Source organism: Hyla sarda, chromosome 1, assembly GCF_029499605.1.
Source record: "Hyla sarda isolate aHylSar1 chromosome 1, aHylSar1.hap1, whole genome shotgun sequence".
Classification (NCBI taxonomy): domain Eukaryota; kingdom Metazoa; phylum Chordata; class Amphibia; order Anura; family Hylidae; genus Hyla; species Hyla sarda.
Genome location: NC_079189.1, coordinates 541,708,697 through 541,727,894, shown reverse-complemented (window position 1 = coordinate 541,727,894; position 19,198 = coordinate 541,708,697). Strand labels below are relative to the sequence as shown.

Genomic DNA, 19,198 nt, shown 5'->3' with positions numbered 1-19,198 from the left:
GAGGCCAATTATGGAAAAATGTATTAATCTTTATTAGAAAATATATTAAAAAAACATACATAAAATCACAGAAAAGATGAGTAGGTGGTCAGAATACACATATTGAAAAACAGGGTGAGTATATCCCAGGTGTATCTAGAGAAACTGCATGACATGTCCAATAGTTAGTGCAGTTCCATGGTTCAGATCACTATGCATAAATTAATATAGGGAGACAGTCTTCCAATAAAATTGGACAGACAAAGACACACCCACCAATCACTGACAAAGCAGGACACTCTTGTCCAAATTAGCTACCTTCAACCAAAAAAATACTCAAATAATAGCTAAAAATACAAATCTTTAATAAATAAGTCTCTAAAAACTAATACAAATGTAAATACTACTTAAATACTATACTGGAGATAGCAGTGCTCAAATTGCAGAGACCCTTCCTAAGGACAATCCCCTTAATTATTTCCAGGGCAAATACCCTACCATAACCAGACGCGTTTCCCCGTATAAATGATATATTTTACTGTTCATCAGGGGTATTAAATATGTGCTAAAAATTGAGTGGAGGGACATGATAGCACAGTTCATTCCATTCTGTGTAACTGAAATACATAGCAACAGATAGCAAGCAACAAATTGTATACAACATTGACATGCAAAGATACTGTAATAGTTTGCTTCTTATGTTGGAGATTCATAGGGCCAAAGGCAAGCCATCAGAAATATCTTTGGGACTTGATAAGTGACCTCAAAGATTTGTTGATTAAACCTAGGATATAAGCAGACAACAGATAGCAAAAAATAATACAAGAAATAGCAGACAAAAGCAACATACATACATATAGCAGATATAACAGACAAACACAATTGCTTAAGAAAGGGGGAGAATGATAGAATGATAGACAATGAATAATGGCAATAACCCAGTCATGCACCCTATCAGGGGATATCTCACCTACCCCGAACACGTTTAGACAAACAGCCAATGAGAAAGGCCACAATTGATTAGTTAGGGAGTGCACCTGTGCGCGCATGCGGAGAGACCATGTGACGGGATGCACGTCACTGACACGCCATGCAATCCTCGGGCGCAGGTGCATCAGGTACTTAAGCAGCCATAGCTTTAAACTTACATGCGCATCTTTATTACATCAATAGCGCGCACAGGTGCACTCCCTAACTAATCAATTGTGGCCTTTCTCATTGGCTGTTTATCTATACTTATACTGAGCATTCTCTGGCTGGAGACACACCCCCTGACGAAGCGGCATGTTAAAAACGCTTTCGGGGTAGGTGAGATATTCCCTGATAAGGTGCATGACTGGGTTATTGCCATTATTCATTGTCTATCATTCTTTCAGTCTCCCCCTTTCTTAAAGCGTATCCGTCAGATCCAACAAAAAAACATTTATTTTAATATATCACTTAGTACCTAATCCTGACCATGTTGATCTAATTTTTGTTTGTCTAGCACCTTTATTTATTTATTTTTATTTATTTTTATTTATTTAAGGGAGGGGACGTGGTCTCACTATGCAGGTCTCCGCCCCCTCGCACAGTATGCTGTCTGCTCACATAAGTGATAATGCATGGACACAGCAGCACTAGTATGTGTCCAAGCAGGCAGGGGGGGCAGTTGTTTGACTGGCTTTTTCAGTATGATGAAAGCAATTGCAAAACCTAATTGTTATACATGCTTTACAACATATCAAATGTTTTTGTATATGACAGTGCCCATTTAAGAAATTGTGTTTCTCTGTTAGCGATGTGTTTTTCCTTTTGCCTCCATTTGGGTTATACATTTTATTGGAAGACTGTCTCCCTATACTAATTTATGCATAGTGATCTGAACCATGGAACTGCACTAACTATTGGACATGCAGTGCAGTTTCTCTAGATACACCTGGGATATACTCACCCCGTTTTTCAGTATGTGTATTCTGACCACCTACTCATCTTTTCTGTGATTTTATGTATGTTTTTTAATATATTTTCTAATAAAGATTAATACATTTTTCCATAATTGGCCTCAATTTTTTGCGAGATGACTACATATCAGGTACAGTCACATTCCTACAGTTCAGCAATTTTTTTATTAGAAAAATTCTGTGTTAAAATGTTTTTAGAACTTGCCAAAACTGTAGAGCGTTACAAACTGTTCGATCCTTTCAGGTGACCTTTTTTTTTTTTTTTTTTTTTATATATACAATGTGTATGTTTTCATTGGACCTGGTACAATTTTGTCTGTCTTTCAATCCAGTGAAACCTGTGATTTATGAAGGGGCACAGGTCACGAGTTTATTATGCCGAAAATCACAATAGCTGTTTTGTTTAAAAAAATTTAGTGAGTCAAACATGTTGAAAGACAAACAGATGAAGAATTTAAGAAAACCTTTGGAACGCTTCATTTGTTTGTTTTGTTACAAAAAGGAAATGTTAAATATATGAGTTCTGGGCAGAGATCCATAAGTATTATAATATTGCACATTAGATTTACAATAAATTCGTCTTATGGGGTCTGTTTAGTGTTATAAATCAAAACCTCTCTTGTTTTGTGCTCAGCTGCACAGGTTAAACACATCCACCTTGCACCAGTTTGTTTAGTATAATAACTTGAACAGGAGGCTTCCTATTTCCATTCTTAAGAAAATAGTTAGTTTATTCAGCTTCCGGTTTGAAATGAATGAGAAAGGAATGTTTTGAATGAGACAATAAAATTAGTGCAAAGTACAATATAGAGAGGTTGCTCATAGTAACAAGTTAAGGCACTTTTTTCAGGTTTTCTTGGGAAAAGTGGCAGCTTAAATTTTATGGAAAAACTGTATTTTTTTTGTTTCAGCCCTATTGAGACTATGGATGACCCGGTACCGATACTGGTAGCGGGACCAAGACTGCACATTTGCATGAGTACTTGTACTTGTGCAAATGTCCCCGATACCTAATCCGATACTCGCCGCTGGCAGGTATCATAGAGGTGCCGAACTATGTAACACGCCCAGCAGCTGAGCACGTGTAATAGCCAGGACCTGTGGCTAATACCAAACATCACATTGCGGTGATGTCCGGCATTAACCTTTTAGATGCTGCAATCAAAGTTGATCACAGCATCTAAAATGCTCCGTGTCATCCAATCGTCGCTCCTATACTGCTGCTAGCCATGGCAGGCAGAAGTAAAGGAGAAAGGCAAACACTGGCGGCACCTGACTAACACACCTGAAGCAATATGTATACACTTCAATGGAAGTCCATGGAATGAGACGGTTCAATAGTAGCTGAATGTTAGGTGGTGCCTGGAGATCCAGGGACACCAAATAAGCAAAGAAAAAGAAATCCAGCAGCTCACCGTAAAGGTATGCTTCAGCGTGGTACGGCCACCATGGATGCCCAGGATGATGCGGGAAGCTCACAGGCTACAAACCGGTAGGTTTCTTAAAATTGGACTTCTTCTGGCCTCATGCTTACGTCATCGCAACCCGTGATTTTATCAGGAATTTGCGTCCATGTGATCAAGTGCTCCAAAAAAAAACATGAGAGCGCTCGCAAGCATTAGACTCAGCGGCGCGCAGGTTAGAAGAAATGAACGGCGCATGTCCTGGGACCTGTGTGTCAATCACACAGAGTCCCAGCGCTGAATTACAGTCGGCGGGTGTGGCTAGCGGCGGGGCATCGGGGACCTCACGCCAGGCCTTCTCGACTGTCCGTGGCTTTCATAAAAAGCCTTTTTTAGGGTAATAAAAGCCGGGAACTATTAGCTAGAAAGGTTGTTATGCAAACCACCTGCACACAGTACACATGCTGTGTGCAGGTTAATGCAGTAAAAGTTCATGACAGTTGCGCTTTAAACATGTTAATGCATTAAACAAAAGAATTTACAAAAATGCCCCCTCCCATAGGCTTGCATTGAAGGGCGGAGCGTGACGTCACACGGGGGCGGAGGCGTGACATCACACGCCGCCGGCCACGTGGTCACCGGTAATCGGACCCGGAGCAGACATGCTCCGGGGACTGATTTTAACTGGGGTGATGCGTGCAAGATCGCAGGGGTCCCCAGCGGCGGGACCCCCGTGATCAGGCATCTTATCCCCTATCCTTTGGATAGGGGGTAAGATGTCTAAGCGCCGGAGAACCCCTTTAAGACCCATAGGGCCTTGCGCATCTAAGCGGATAATCCACAAGGCTTCAACGCGTAGCAGGATATGCTCTCTATCACCTCCTTCTTTTGGTAAGTTAACCCTTTCGAGACCACTGAATTAGAAAGTGTCTAGTGTCATATTATGTTTTTCCTGCATATGTGTAATGAATCTAGGGGACCTGTTCCCGGTTTTAATGGAATGTAGATTTTCACAAATTCTTATTTATAGTTGGCGTACAATCTGCCACAGCCTCGTAAAGGAGTGCCGGTAATACTGATCAATGCTATGCTATGGCATTGCAGTGTATGCAATCTACAGATTACATGTAATAGTGCCCTATGGGGACTAAAAATTAGTGAGAAAAAAATGTGTAAATAAATAATAAATGTGAATTAACCCCTTCCCTAATAAAAGTTTGTATCACCCCCCCCCCCCCTTAAATAAAATAAGATTTTTTTTATTATTATTTAAAAAAAACAAACCTTTTTCTAATAAAAAAAACACCCCTTTCCTCCCCCCCCCCCCCCCCCCCCCCAACAAAACCCTTTCACATGACATATAATAAAGTATCAGTAATTGGAATCGGTGAGTACTTGAAAAAAAAAGTGTCAGTACTCGTACTCAGTCTTAAAAAAAAAAAAGTGGTATTGGGACATCCCTAATTTAGAATTTGCATAAAAAAAAAATTTAAAAATCTGAAACAAGATAGCAAAAATTGGAAGGGATTTTAATGAAGAACTACGTGGAGATTTTTTGCCAATTGCTACCTCTGTAAAATTAATGGAGAAAGTGCCAGGACAGCATATGTAGTAGTAAAAACTAATACAGTTTTCCCTTAAGTCACAATATGAATTGGTTTCAGGATGACCAAGTTGAAACCATTGTATGTCGAGACCATAACTCTATTGAAACCTAGTAATTGGTTCTGAAACCCCAAAATGCCATCCACAAATAGGAAAAAGTGAGGTTAAAGAAAAATAAGTGGATAACTTATACAGATAAAAAAGTCCTTCCATATAAAAGTAAGAAAGAGCTGCAGGAAACTGTAAATCACTGTCTATGTAGAGGACAGGAGCTTCTTCAGGGTCATGTACAGTACACACAGTGTCCAAAAAAGTAAAGTGGAGCTGCCTTGGCAGGTAAAGAGTATTACAGAACATGTAATACCTCCCTGTACTGTAGGGGGCGCTACTAGACAGCGAGTCAGTGCATGCACTTCAGTAATAAAGGTGTTTTTCCAGTGAATGCCCATTCTAATTGGTCAGTTCTTCCAGCCATTGACATGTTTCACAGATCTGGACTGTCTGTAGTATTGTATGTTGAATATGGTTTCAGGTTACAATGGTCCGTAAAAGACTACTGTGTGTGCAAAATACTGTAACCTGAGGCTATTGAAAGTTAGGGGCCACTGTACACAGTAGAATTAGACTTGGGTTAATGTTAACCTTTTAGGACCCATGCACATTTTCAAGAGGAAATTCTGAGCCTCCTATTGTTTTTTTTTAATGGTATTCTACTGTACTATTCACTTTGTGGAATATCTGATCTTGAATAAACATGTTCATTATTTCGATGGAATCCGCCCAGAAAAGTGCATAAGTCAGTGGGACTTTGATTTCAAACTCTTATTGCCATGTTAATATTCTGCGCACAGTAAGGACTAATTTTGGGTGTCGTGGATCTGCTGATGAAATTCCGCAAAATAAATTCCTTGCTGAGTTTTCTCAGTGTGCATGGACCCTTATTGTGTTTGGATTAAACATTCAGTCCCAATTAATTGTAACATTGAGGCTATGCTACCATATTCACCTGAAACTGCCGAAGTGACATGTATCCTTTGTTTTATCCAATACTAGCTGATTACCCAGCGTTGCCCAGTTTTTCCTTCCTAATCCTTGTTGGGGAGGAAAATCAATAAAGGAGGAAGCTTTTGACTTCATATCCCATCCTCATATATTGTTGTCATATCCTGTCCCCATATCCCAACCTCCTATCTCTGCCTCATATCCCGTCCCCATATCCCGACCTCATATCCCATCCTCCTATCCTGTCGTCCTATCTCCTCCTCCTATCTTGACCTCATATCCAGTCATCATATCCTGACCTCACATCTCGTCTTCATATCTCGACCTCATCCCGTCCTCATATCCCAACCTCATATCCCGCGCTTATGTCCTATCCTCATATCCTGTCCTTATGTCCCATCCTCATATCCCGTCCTCAGGTGGGACTGATTTGTGATGAATATATTGTAAGCTGAAAATAGAAGGGGACTTGGCTTTGTGGGATTGTGCATGATTTTGCAAGCCAGACCGATGCACAAAAAGAGTAGATAATAAAGGGGTGGGGCTTACACTGTGGGCGTGTCTTTGTGAGATGCTGTGTGGCTTGCAAGCCGGACTGACACATTCACCAGGAGATGCAGAGCGGAGCTTATGGAGTAAGGTACTGGAAGTCCCATATACTTGCATGGGACTTGAAACAAAAACCCATCTTTTAATAAGGGTGTAGATAAGGGTTAATTTAACTATCATATATTTTTATTTCACATATGAGTAATATGTGTAAGGGGTATTGAAATATCTCCAGTTGTACGGAAGTTATGTGGGAACATACATTTCCCATTGATTTTTCATGAGACTTTAACCTCTTAAAGACCCAGGACGTCCCCGTACGTCCTGCCGTTTTTCAGTCCCTGTCGCGCGCCGGGCAGAGATCGGAAGCGGATGCCTGCTGAAATGCTTCAGCAGGCATCCAGGGTAAACGCCGAGGGGGGCCATGTCTGCCCCCCATGTCGGCGATCGTCGCAAATCACAAGGGAAATCGCCCTTGCGATCTGCAGCGATACCGGGCTGATCGGGTCTCTGGGACCCGACCGCCCGGTAATTTTGCATGATCCCGGTTGCAGGACCATGCTGAAGTATAGGAGCGAGGTGGCAAGCCTGCCACCTCCTCCTATCCCCTGCGATTCCTCGGTTAGCTAACCGACCAATCGCAAGGGGGGGGTTACTTCCTCCCGCCCTGCCCGGCCCCTGGTCCGGAGAGAACGGGAGGAAGACCGGAGGACGGGACAGGGGAGTGCTGGGGCCCGGCCCCGGTACTTACCTCGTCCCTCAAGACCCGGATCGCGGAGACGGCGGCGGTGGCGACAGGCGAGTTCATCTTCGTCCGCAGTCGGGCCCTTTACAGCAATGCACGTCGCCGTAAAGCGACATGCATTGCTGTAATGGGACCCTGTATACTACAACTCCCAGCATGCCCAGACAGCCCTTGGCGTCTGGGCATGCTGGGAGTTTCAGTTTTGCAACCTCTGGAGGTCCACAGTTTGGAGACCACTGTCCCCTTCCAGATGTTGCAAAAGTACACATCCTCAGCATGCCATTACTGTCCAGGCATGCTGGAGTTCTGTAACATCTGGCCCTTCAGATGTTGCAGAACTACAACTCCCAGCATGCCTGGACAGTTTTGGCATACTGGGAGTTGTAGTTTTGCAACATCTGGAAGGGCACAGATTGTGAACCACTGTATTAGTGGTCTGCAAACTGTAGTCCTCCAGATGTTGCAAAACTACAACTCCAAGCATGCTGGGAGCACTGTTTCCAAAATGGAGCCTCCAGCTGTTGGAAAACAATTTATCCCAGTATTGCCGGACAGCCGTTGACTGTCCAAGCATGCTGGGAGTTTTGCAACAGTTGGAGGCACCCTGTTTGGGAATCACTGGCGTAGAATACCCCTATGTCCACCCCTATGCAATCCCTAATTCAGGCCTCAAATGCACATGGCGCTCTCTCACTTCGGAGCCCTGTCGTATTTCAAGGCAACAGTTTAGGGCCACATATGGGGTATCGCCGTACTCGGGAGAAATTGCCTAACAAATTTTGGGGGGCTTTTTCTCCTTTCACCCCTTATGAAAAGGTGAATTAGGGGTCTACACCAGCATGTTAGTGTAAAAAAATAAATTTTTTACACTAACATGCTGGTGTTGCCCTATATATACTTTTCATTTTGACAAGAGGTAAAAGGGAAAAAGCCCCCCAAAATTTGTAATGCAATTTCTCCCGACTGCAGAGATACCCCATATGTTGGTGTAAAGTGCTCTGGGGGCGCACAACAAGGCCCAGAAGGGAGAGTGCACCATGTACATATGAGGTGATTTGCACAGGGGTGGCTGATTGTTACAGCGGTTTTGACAAACACAAAAAAAAAAAAACCCACATGTGACCCCATTTCGGAAACTACACCCCTCACGGAATGTAATGAGGGGTGCAGTGAGAATTTACCCCCCACTGGTGTCTGACAGATCTTTGGAACAATGGGCTGTGCAAATTAAAAATTTTGTACAGCCCACTGTTCCAAAGTTCTGACAGACACCAGTGGGGGGTAAATGCTCACTGTACCCCTTGTTACGTTCTTCAAGGGGTCTAGTTTCCAAAATGGTATGCCATGTGGGGGTTATTTTGCTGTCCTGGCACCATAGGGGCTTCCTAAATGCGACATGCCCCCCCCGAGCAAAATTTGCTCTCAAAAAGCCAAATATGACTCCTTCTTTTCTGAGCATTGTAGTTTGCCCGTAGTGCACTTCAGGTCAACTTATGGGGTACCTCCATACTCAGAAGAGATGGGGTTACAAATTTTGGGGGGTATTTTCTGCTATTAACCCTTGCAAAAATGTGAAATTTGGGGGGAAACACACATTTTAGTAAAGTTTTTTCTATTTATTTTTTTTTTTTTACATATGCAAAAGTCGAGAAACCCCTGTGGCGTATTAAGGCTCACTTTATTCCTTGTTATGTTCCTCAAGGGGTCTAGTTTCCAAAATGGTATGCCATGTGTTTTTTGCTGTTCTGGCACCATAGGGGCTTCCTAAATGCAACATGCCTCCCAAAAACCATTTCAGAAAAACGTACTTTCCAAAATCCCCTTGTCGCTTCTGAGCCCTCTACTGCGCCCGCCGAACACTTTACATAGATATATGAGATATGTGCTTACTCGAGAGAAATTGGGCTCCAAATATAAGTATACATTTTCTCCTTTTACCCCTTGTAAAAATTCAAAAATTGGGTCTACAAGAACATGCAAGTGTAAAAAATGAAGATTGTGAATTTTCTCCTTCACTTTGCTGCTATTCCTGTGAAACACCTAAAGGGTTAAAACGCTGACTGAATGTCATTTTGAATACTTTGGGGGGGTGCAGTTTTTATAATGGGGTCATTTGTGGGGTATTTCTAAGATGAAGACCCTTCAAATCCACTTCAAACTTAAACTGGTCCCTGAAAAATTGTGAGTTTGGAAATTTTGTGAAAAATTGGAAAATTGCTGCTGAACTTTGAAGCCCTCTGATGTCTTCCAAAAGTAAAAACACGTCAATTTTATGATGCAAACATAAAGTGGACATATTGTGTATGTGAATAAAAAAAAATTATTTGGAATATCCATTTTCCTTACAAGCAGAGAGCTTCAAAGTTAGAAAAATGCTAAATTTTCAAATTTTTCATTACATTTTGGGATTTTTCACTAAGTGAGGATGCAAGTTACCACAAAATGTTACCACTATGTTAAAATAGAATATGTCACGAAAAAAGAATCTCTGAATCAGAATGACAACTAAAAGCATTCCAGAGTTATTAATGTTTAAAGTGACAGTGGTCAGATATGCAAAAAATGGCCAGGTCCTAAGGTGTAAAATGGCTGGGTCCTTAAGGGGTTAAACAAAAACCCCGACCCTGGCAAATGGGGGTGAGTAAGGGTTAAGTTACCTATATTATGTTTGTTGTTGACATATAAGAAACATGTGTACCAAGTTTCATGTTAATATCTTTAATTGTTTGGAAGTGATGCTGGAACATACACACATACATACACACATACATACACACATTGAGTTTTATATATATATATATATATATATATATATAGAGAGAGAGAGAGAGAGAGAGATTTTCCCTTGCATGCAGCTCTGAGTATTATATAGATCTGATAGATTCCCTTTAAAATTTTGTGCCGCTGCTTGAGCAGTCTGAACGCAAGTCTTGCGCAGTGGGCATTTAATCTATGGATTACACAGAATCTTGCATGAGTCTTTCACAAAATCCATAGATTGGACGCCTGTAGTATTACACAAGTCTCTGGCACAGGCTACACGAAAATCTGAGCCACCAAGCCAACACTGGATGTATGTTTTAAAGACTGCCTGTTATTACACCAGTCTCCACAGGAATGATTTGGAGCTTTGTTGACTTTGGAGGTATTCTGACTGACTGACTATTCTTTGAGTCATGAATAGAGGGAGAGAAAAAGAGGCAGAGACCGCGCTACAGTAGTGCAGTTAATCCGGGGGTGTAGGCAAAAAACATGGAATGAACTGTAATATGCTCCCCTTTTGGTGTTGTGCGGGCAGATACAATACTGATTTGTGCTTTGAGTATGCAGTCTGGAGGCAGCCAGCCGTCGGTCCCTCTATGCAAGCGGTGGGGTTGCAGATGTTCTGTAACAGACAAGGGGTAACCTGGCAGGGTTATCCAGATGTCTGGGAGAAAATTCCGACTTGTTTGCTTGAACGGTGCACATCCGAGGAATCACATAAGTGGTGATGAAGAAACGGCTTTATTTAGTGCAGAATTAAATAAAGCCGTTTCTTCATCACCACTGATGTGACTACTCAGTTGTGCACCGTTCAAGCCAAAAAGTTGGAATTTTCTCCCAGACATCTGGATAAACCCTGCCAGGTTACCCTTTGTCTGTTACAGCATATTCTTTGAGTCATTCAGAAATAATGCAAATGTGAACAGAGGCTATGCAAATGCAATAAATAGCCAGCATTTCCCCTTTTTTCCCAAATTTACTGAAAAGGGGATAAAATAAATAAGAAAAATAATAACTGTAGCTTATCATCCACTATACCAAGGACATCTCTTGCCTAATTTCATATGTTGCCCATTATTAGAAGGTAGAACTCCTTGTAGGTCCCCATATTCTCCTCTAATTGGCCCCTTTCTATGTTAGTAATATTTATAACCCCAGTCCTCAATGAATACAAGCAGCCCAGATATTTAAAAAAAATTTGGATAAAAAAAGTAACCGGCTGGAATATTAATTAAACCGGCACCTGCACTCAGACAGGAATACTAGAGGGGGTAAAGCCGGCAGTTTGCCCGCTCATGTACTCGTGTTATGTAGTTTTTGTTGTTTACAGTGGATTATTCAGTGACAGTCTTGTGGGTTCCCAGAAACAGAAATCTTCTGTATTATACATGCTCTATATTCATGTAATGCTGATGTAACTCCAGACTCTTTTTGGTTACAATTACAATTTTTGAGTAAACTAGTGTTTTCAGACTTTTGTTTGATTCCCAAGGGTCTAAAGTAACATCTGCAAGAGTAATGAACAAGTTCTTGGCTGTTCCCGCCGTGAGGAAGCCTGCAGCTGATCAGCTCTGCCTCATTTGTAGGTGTCACTGCAGTAGGGATTAGTGTAGAAGATTCCAGGCAACGTGACGTACCGATTAAGCCAAAGAAAGCCTCCAAGCTGAAATCCATCTAATTTTTCAGCCATTGTTTAACCAAAACAAAAACCAATTAGGACACGTATCAGTGATGATGAGCTTGTAACTGCAGTGCATCCGCACACAGCTCTCATCCGCCGCTTGTATAATACGAACAGTCATTCTCTATGTGCAATTGGCAGATCCTATTGTTTAATGAACAAAAATGACTTGGCATTAAGGAAGCAAAAACTTATTTTTAACTGGTTGTAGACATTACAGTTGTAACATAGTGATCAGATTTAGAACACTTTGCCTTGTATGGTATAAATGTGGATTTCTTCTGCTGTGAAATACATTGGGCCTTATGGAGTACTGTGCAGAATATTGTTATTGCATTTAGTTTTTATGCCTCAATTTCCTCTTTTTATGAAGCGGTAAAAGATGGTGTAATAAATCACATGATGAGGTATCTCTTATTTTTTACTTGGAGATGGGAGTGATCAGCTGTTTATTTATTTCCCCATCTGATTGGAAGATTTTTTTGTCTGAAGTTTGCACAGCAAGCGAAGGGAATGTGCCATAAGAAAATTTCCTATTTTTTAAATCCAATTATTATGTTAATCATATTTTTTCAAAATTGTTGGTGATTTTTTTTTTCAAATTTTTCCTTTAACTATCTTAATTTTAAAACATTCATGAAATCTTGCTGTTTCCCTTCTGGCCACTAGGCCTAAAACTAAGCTGAGACTGTTCTGTACAGATCGATTCCCAGTAATGCCTTTCGTCACAGCACAGACAAGGAGCAGATTGAAAGGTGATACTCCTCAAAAGATAACACTGAATCCACCACCATTCACAGCAGAGCTAAGCCTCCCCCCCCCCTGTAGAATGACCTTTATAAAAGTTCACAGAAAATGCTTAGTATAGTCTCTAATTCATGCCAATGAAAATGGGACAGGTCTGTAAAGCAAATCACTAAATGCTGTTAAAAAACAAAATGGCTGCCCCCATAATAAGGTGCAAAAAAATAAAATAGAAAAAAGTTGCAATCAGAAAATAGAAACACTTAGAAGAAAAAGAGCATGTCAGTATCTGTCTCTTATCAGGACAAAAAAAATCGATGTCATCTGGTATCAGCTGGTTCACCCGCACTAAACCCAGCATACTGAGTTATAGTGCAGGTAGAGAGCTGTAAAATAAGGGGTTACTCACTGAAATCCATTTGTTAGGTGCAGAGTTATGTTTCTAAGTAGTTTTATTCCTAATGCGCTCCAGCGCACATGGGAGGCGGGGAGCTGGCTGGCAGAGCTCCCCTGCTTCATCTGTATGCCCCTGTCGGTCCTGCCCCTTCATTATTATGGTAATAAAGGACACCGGTGAGCGCACAGAGAGCAGAGCCTTCACCCATGGCCTATATTAGTATAATAATGAAGGAGCAGGGTAACGGGAATATGGAGGAGACAGGGGACCTTGGCCATTCCGTTCCCCACCTCCAATGCGCGCTGGAGTGCATTAGGAATAAAACTATGGCAGCATCTAACCAACGGATTTCAGTGAGTAACCCCTCATTTAAAAACTCTTCACCTGCACTATAACCTAGTATACTGGGTTTAATGCTGGTGAACTAGCTGCCAGATTCTCTTAAACTTTATTCTGCTGGTCAGTACATTTATAGGGATACCACATTTATTCATTATTATTATTATTTTATACTACTTTTAATGAATGGAAAACTTTTTTATGAAATGTGTTTTCTTTGGGGGGGGGGGTGTTTACCTACAAATGCAGGTGCTTTATTTGCACAAGCTGTATATACTAGGGATCGACCAATTATCGGTATGGCCGATATCGGCCGATAATCACGATTTTGGGCATTATCGGTATCTGCAATTATCTTGCCGATAATGCCCCGCCCCCACCGCACCGCGACCGCCACCCCCTCGACCCGATGCACCGCACCCCCGACCCACCGCACCGCGTCGCACCCCGACCCACCGCACCGCGTCGCACCCCCCACCGTGATGCTAGGCGGTATACCGGTATGGATTTTTTCCCATACCGCTATACCGGTCGGGCCCCTCCCCCACCCTCCGAGTCAATAAAAAAATTTAACTTACCCGTAATGGGGGTGGTCCGGGCCATCCATCCATCGTTCCTGTAGTGTCCGGGGGCGTTCCGGGTGGAGGGTGGTCCGGTCCGGGCTGTCCTTCTTCTCCCACGGTCTTCTTCTCCACTCCGGGCAGGCTCCGGCCTAGTACGCTGCATAGACGCCGCTACGCCGTGACGTCAGGTGTGTCGCTGCGCACGGGCGTCACTGCGCAGCGGCGTCTATGCAGCGTACTAGGCCGGAGCCTGCCCGGAGTGGAGAAGATGACCGCCGGAGAAGGACAGCCCGGACTGGTTCACTCTTCACCCGGAACGCCCCCGGACACTACAGGAACGATGGATGGATGGCCCGGACCACCCTGACAGGTAGGGGGAGAGAAGCGGGTGGCGGCGGCGGCGGCCTATGGCCCCGCAAAAGCCACTGCAGATCATTGATTTAATGCGCCCGCTTTAAATCAATGATCTGCAGCGTTGTCGCAGGGGGTTAAATAGCCGATAACTTATACCGGAATATCGATATAAGTTATCGGCTATCGACCCTAACCTGCACCGATTATCGGTATCGGCCCTAAAAAAACGATATCGGTCGATCCCTAGTATATACCTTGTTTATGATACATGTAATATATTCTTGATGGCAGAAGACATACAATGACCTTGATACAGACAACTAATTCTAAGTGCACAGCTTGGATTTGACAAAATGAATGTTTCTAAAATCTCAGAAGTTTATGTATGTGCCAGTGTTAGGTCTTACACATATATCTAGGATATAGACTTTAATGTCCCTTTTATTATTAGGCTTCTTATATAAATTGCAAAATCCTGGTAATAAAAGAAAGCTGATAACTAAACGTCACTACAGTATACCTGTAATTGTTACAATGGATTATTATTATGTTGTATCTAAATAAAATATGTTATGATGTTTTTCTAAGCTGTTTTAAAGTGACATGATACAAATATCAAACAGTCAGTTTTTAGTATTCTCTTTTATTTTAATTTTATTTTTTGTAAAAATTTTAAAGGAGAATGGCATAATTAAACACATTTGAACACAAATGTATACATTTCTATATATGTCCCATTACTTATCTGTTACTGATCGTGAGGTACAGCAGGGTTTTTGGTCCAGAGCTGCATTCAAGATTCTGCTGTTTGTCATTTTAGAAACTATGAGAAACTGTTCCTGTAATAGAGTAGGGAAGTAAACCTTTCCATACATAAGGTTTATAGATAGTTGCTTCTCGTCTGTCTGCTTCTGAAAAGTTTCTCACAGGCTGCAAAAAAAAAAAATAGTCTATATCCACCTCTCCTACTATTTGAATTTTTAGTGTATAGACTAGCTTCTTTCCCTTGCTCAACCTATCCCCTTTCCCTGCCCCCACACCAACTATTCTCTGCACCAGCCTGGCAGATAGTTAAATCATACTTTACCATGACATTGGTCCGGCAGCAGGATGCCAAAAACTCCTGAGCAATCTCCACAGAAAATGTACTGGAAGTACCATAAACTTGCATGCAACTTCTGGTGGTAATCGTGGTACTCTCTCAGAAATTGCCCTGAAATATTTTACATTGCGCTGCTGGACCAATTGCATGGTTAAGTATAATTTAACTGTCTGGGCTTGTTTACTCTTGGACTGCGAAGATTGTCGGTATCGGGACATCCCTAAACTCTACTATATTTTTATTTGGCATATAAGAAATCAAAATATCTACCGATGTTAGGAGGTTATTAAAACGGCAGTGGAGCAGTGAATCCGCTGAACCTGTGTGGATGATGGCGTGGGCTGAACCAAGGAGTGGAGTCTAAGGTGCTGCTGGTTTTCACCAGATCCCGCCACAAAGCGGGATGGACTTACTGTGGCAGGCGGCACCAGGGTCGCTACCTCTAATAGGACTCGTTCACACAGGCTGCTGAGGTATTATGTCGTACAGATAGGATGAGGCAAACTCGTAGGGCAAGAGGTCAGGGCAGGCGGCACAGGAGCATGGTCAGGAATGAAGCTAGAGGTCTGGAACACTGTAGACAACACACAACAGAAATGCTTCTGCTGGCCAAAATAGGCAGGGATGTAAATAATAGAATATATGTTATACCAAAATCTTAGCCCCAAGCTCTTCTTTCTTTATAACACGCTTCCATCTGAACAGACTGTGACCCTGATTTACTATTGTAAACCCAACATATTTCGTCAGGTTGCGTGCCAGATTCTTCTGCGCCAAAGTTTGCATCAGAACTGAAAAAAAACCCAACCAACTTTCCATTTTACTTAGAAAACCTGGAAAAGTGGCGTGGCAGACATGAAAAGGGGGTGTGTCCCCAACATTTTCCCAAAAACTCTACGTATTTACTAAGGTTTCCATATGTGGTGGATTTGAGCTGAGGAAAACCTGACAGATGGGAACATGTGTAAAAAAAAAATTAAAAAAAAAAGCAAAATGTAGGGAAACCTAGTAAATACCGTGATTTTTTTTTTTTAGGGAATTAAAACCTACAAAGAAAACTACACAACACTCTTAGTAAATCAGGGTAAATATGTTCAATATAAAGGCTATCTATAATACAGATCACCAACACAACTTATGTGAAGACAATAAGCCAATAACAAATGCTGGCAGATTTAAGCTTGCACAATTGTTAATGCAGCTCTGGGAAAAAATTAAAGTAACTGAGGAAAAGTATAAAATATAATGCATTTATTACATTGCTCAACTTTTAATGTAGATTAATTTCAGATATAAAGTTAAGTTGCTTTAGAATGTTGTGGTTTAAAATAAAATACATCACTGTACAAACGGAGTAGAATGTGGTGTTAGTCTTGACTCCCAGCCAAATCATGTTTAGAGATAATATAAGATCAAGAATTATTGAGGTCTCTGATTCTCCTGGTATTAGGGTGAATTTTTAAGTCGAGTAATAGTTCTTCTTCTACAAGAGGAAACTTTTTTCTTTTTGTTATGTCTACACTGTAATGTCTCTGTCTAATGTGTTATTATAATATCTCAGGCTGTCCCACATGCTTCAGTTTGATGAGAAAAGTCAGAAGGTGAAAGATGCCAACATGCAAGACGAAGACACGTTCGAGATCTACGATCCTCGGAACCCGGTCAATAAGAGGAGACGAGAGGAAAGTAAGAAACTAATGAAACAGAAGAAAGAGAGAAGATAAATGTCCCCTCTCTGTCCAATGTAGAGGCGTGTGTAGCTTCTATGTCCATATTTTACCAGATTGATATATACATGTTTTTCTGTATGCATACCATAAAGCGTTGATTTATTGAAAACATATCGAGGAAACAGATTTATCAAAACTAAGTAGTTACCCATAGAAATGTATAAGGTTTCTACTGTCATTTTCCAGAAAGCATCGTAGTAGTGAAGGGGTACATTTGATGAGCTATGGGCACCTGCTTCACCTTTCCTTTGGACCAGCTATGAAAAATTTTCCAGAAAAAGGGCAAGCAGATGAGTGACTTATGGCAATATGCTGAGACCCCGCCAGTTGTTAGACTATAGGACCCCAGTCCTCGATCCTCCCTACAAGAGACTGGCTTCCTGCACTCTAGCAATCAATGGGGAGGTGGGGTGCCTTACCCTTAGAGGCCATTCCACACTGCAGATTTTCTGGACAGAGAGTCTTTCTGCAGCGGGGGCCACCAAAACCTTCCCAAAAGAAAGAAAATGTTCATTCATTTGGTGGGTCTGAAACCCTAAATTGAGTTTGAGTTTTCTGCTGCAGAAAAATGATGTAGTGTAAATGGTGCAGCCGAATACTATTGAAGACAATAGGACTCTGCTGCATGCTGAATTCCATGGCCACATTTTTCTGGCGGAAATTTAGCAATGTGGACGGGCCCTAAACCTAACATTCATCACCTATCTCATTTATAGTTAACAAAGTTTAAAAGATGGTATACCTTTTTAAGATACCTTCGAGTGATCTTTTTATTGTTATTGAGATTTATTTCTGTTAAATGATATTTGAAATATTTCCCATAAATCCAACGTGCTTCTACAAGCAAATTAAAGCTATTGTCTCCCTGAGGTACATTCTTGCCTCAGGTAACACCAATTTTATCACCATTATCTGTATTGACCCCAATATGTTTCATGAGACAAATGGGAGAACAGCTGCATCACATCATGGCAGCATATTATTCCTTAGATGGAAGTCCTCGTCTTTGTACTAGCTGCATTACAGTTACGGGAATCCTCCTTAGTGAAAGGATATAAAAGAATCATCATTTTTACTTTGTCGTTAAAAACTATATAATATGCACATTCTTACATGTCGGAGTTCATGGATTGCAGCATTATTGCCAATGTATACAGTTTGCTTACATTGTATATTGTATAACTTGCTGCAAATAGTTTTGATCTAAAGTTAATTTTCTGATCCAGCTAATAAAGTATGTATTTTCTACTAGTTATTGTCTCAATATTAAACAAGATCTGCTTACCTCCTTGGCATTTTTTTGTGACAGCCAAACCTGAAACTGGCATAGAGAGGTTAAAGATTAAAGGGCATCTGTCATCTCATTGTTAAAAATTAGTTGCAGATACCCTTTTGTAAATGATAGTACAGGTGAACATACCACTGCTGCCCAAGGTGGTGAACGGATTAGTTAAATGGCCACTCTCATTAAAACAAATTTTTGCTATTGCACTCCTTATGGTGAATAAAAAATATTTCTAATGTATTTTGTTTAAAAAAATGAAGTTTTCTATGTTTTATTTGTGCTTTAAAAAAGCTCGAGCACATTTTCCCCCCATCTCATACACAGACATTGGACTGAAGCCCAATCACAGGAAGTGCAGCCTGGAGTGCTGAGGGGTGTGTGTCCAACCAACAGCATATGGTAGTTAAATGTGAGAGGAGCTATGATTGGATGAGGCTGGACACACCCGCCCTCAGCACTCCAGGCTGCACTTCTTGTGTTTGGGCTTCGGTCCAAAGTCTGTGTATGAGATGGGGAAAAATGTGTTCTTGAGCTATTTTAACCCCTTAAGGACCAATACAAATAAACCTGTACGCCCCTGAAAAACCAGGCCTGTTTTTTTCAAATCGGGGTTGTCTGACTTTATTAGAGAATAACTCTGGTAACGTTTTGCCAATCACGATAATTCTGACATTGTTTTTTTGTCACAAGTTGTCCTTCATGTACATAGTAAAAGTAAGCCGATATCATTTGTAGTTTTTTTTACAATGCAAAAAATCATGAAATTAAAAAAAAATTTAGATTTTTTGCTATGTTAACTCTAATAGGTTGCATATATTTATACTAACTGGCCAAATAGTTTATGAAACTTATACTTTCACATGCCTACTTTATTTTGACAGCATTTTTTTTGTTTTTAATTAACATTTTAAATTAGTTAGAAGCCTAAAAATGTAACTTGAAAATTTGAAAAGTACATCTTTTTTTATGTGCTATGCAAGGTTTGCAGAAATTTGAAGGTGGTAGACCATAGGA

The 19,198-nt window shown here is 41.1% G+C and overlaps 1 protein-coding gene across 2 annotated transcripts in view; it reads left to right on the top strand.

Annotated features, from left to right (window-relative positions):
- Window positions 1-18,187, top strand: part of CWC27 (CWC27 spliceosome associated cyclophilin) — a 183,479-nt gene extending 165,292 nt beyond the window's left edge. Inside the window, exon 16 of one of the 2 annotated variants that reach the window (XR_008848056.1) lies at window positions 16,731-16,948. Coding sequence is in view for 1 of the 2 variants with exons in the window: in XM_056541301.1 (XP_056397276.1) it covers window positions 16,731-16,893 (163 nt within the window). In the remaining variant the exon portion in view is untranslated. Of the gene's footprint in view, window positions 1-16,730 lie in introns of both variants that reach the window. The other variant, XM_056541301.1, reaches the window with a different exon arrangement.
- The last annotated feature ends 1,011 nt before the right edge of the window (window positions 18,188-19,198 follow it).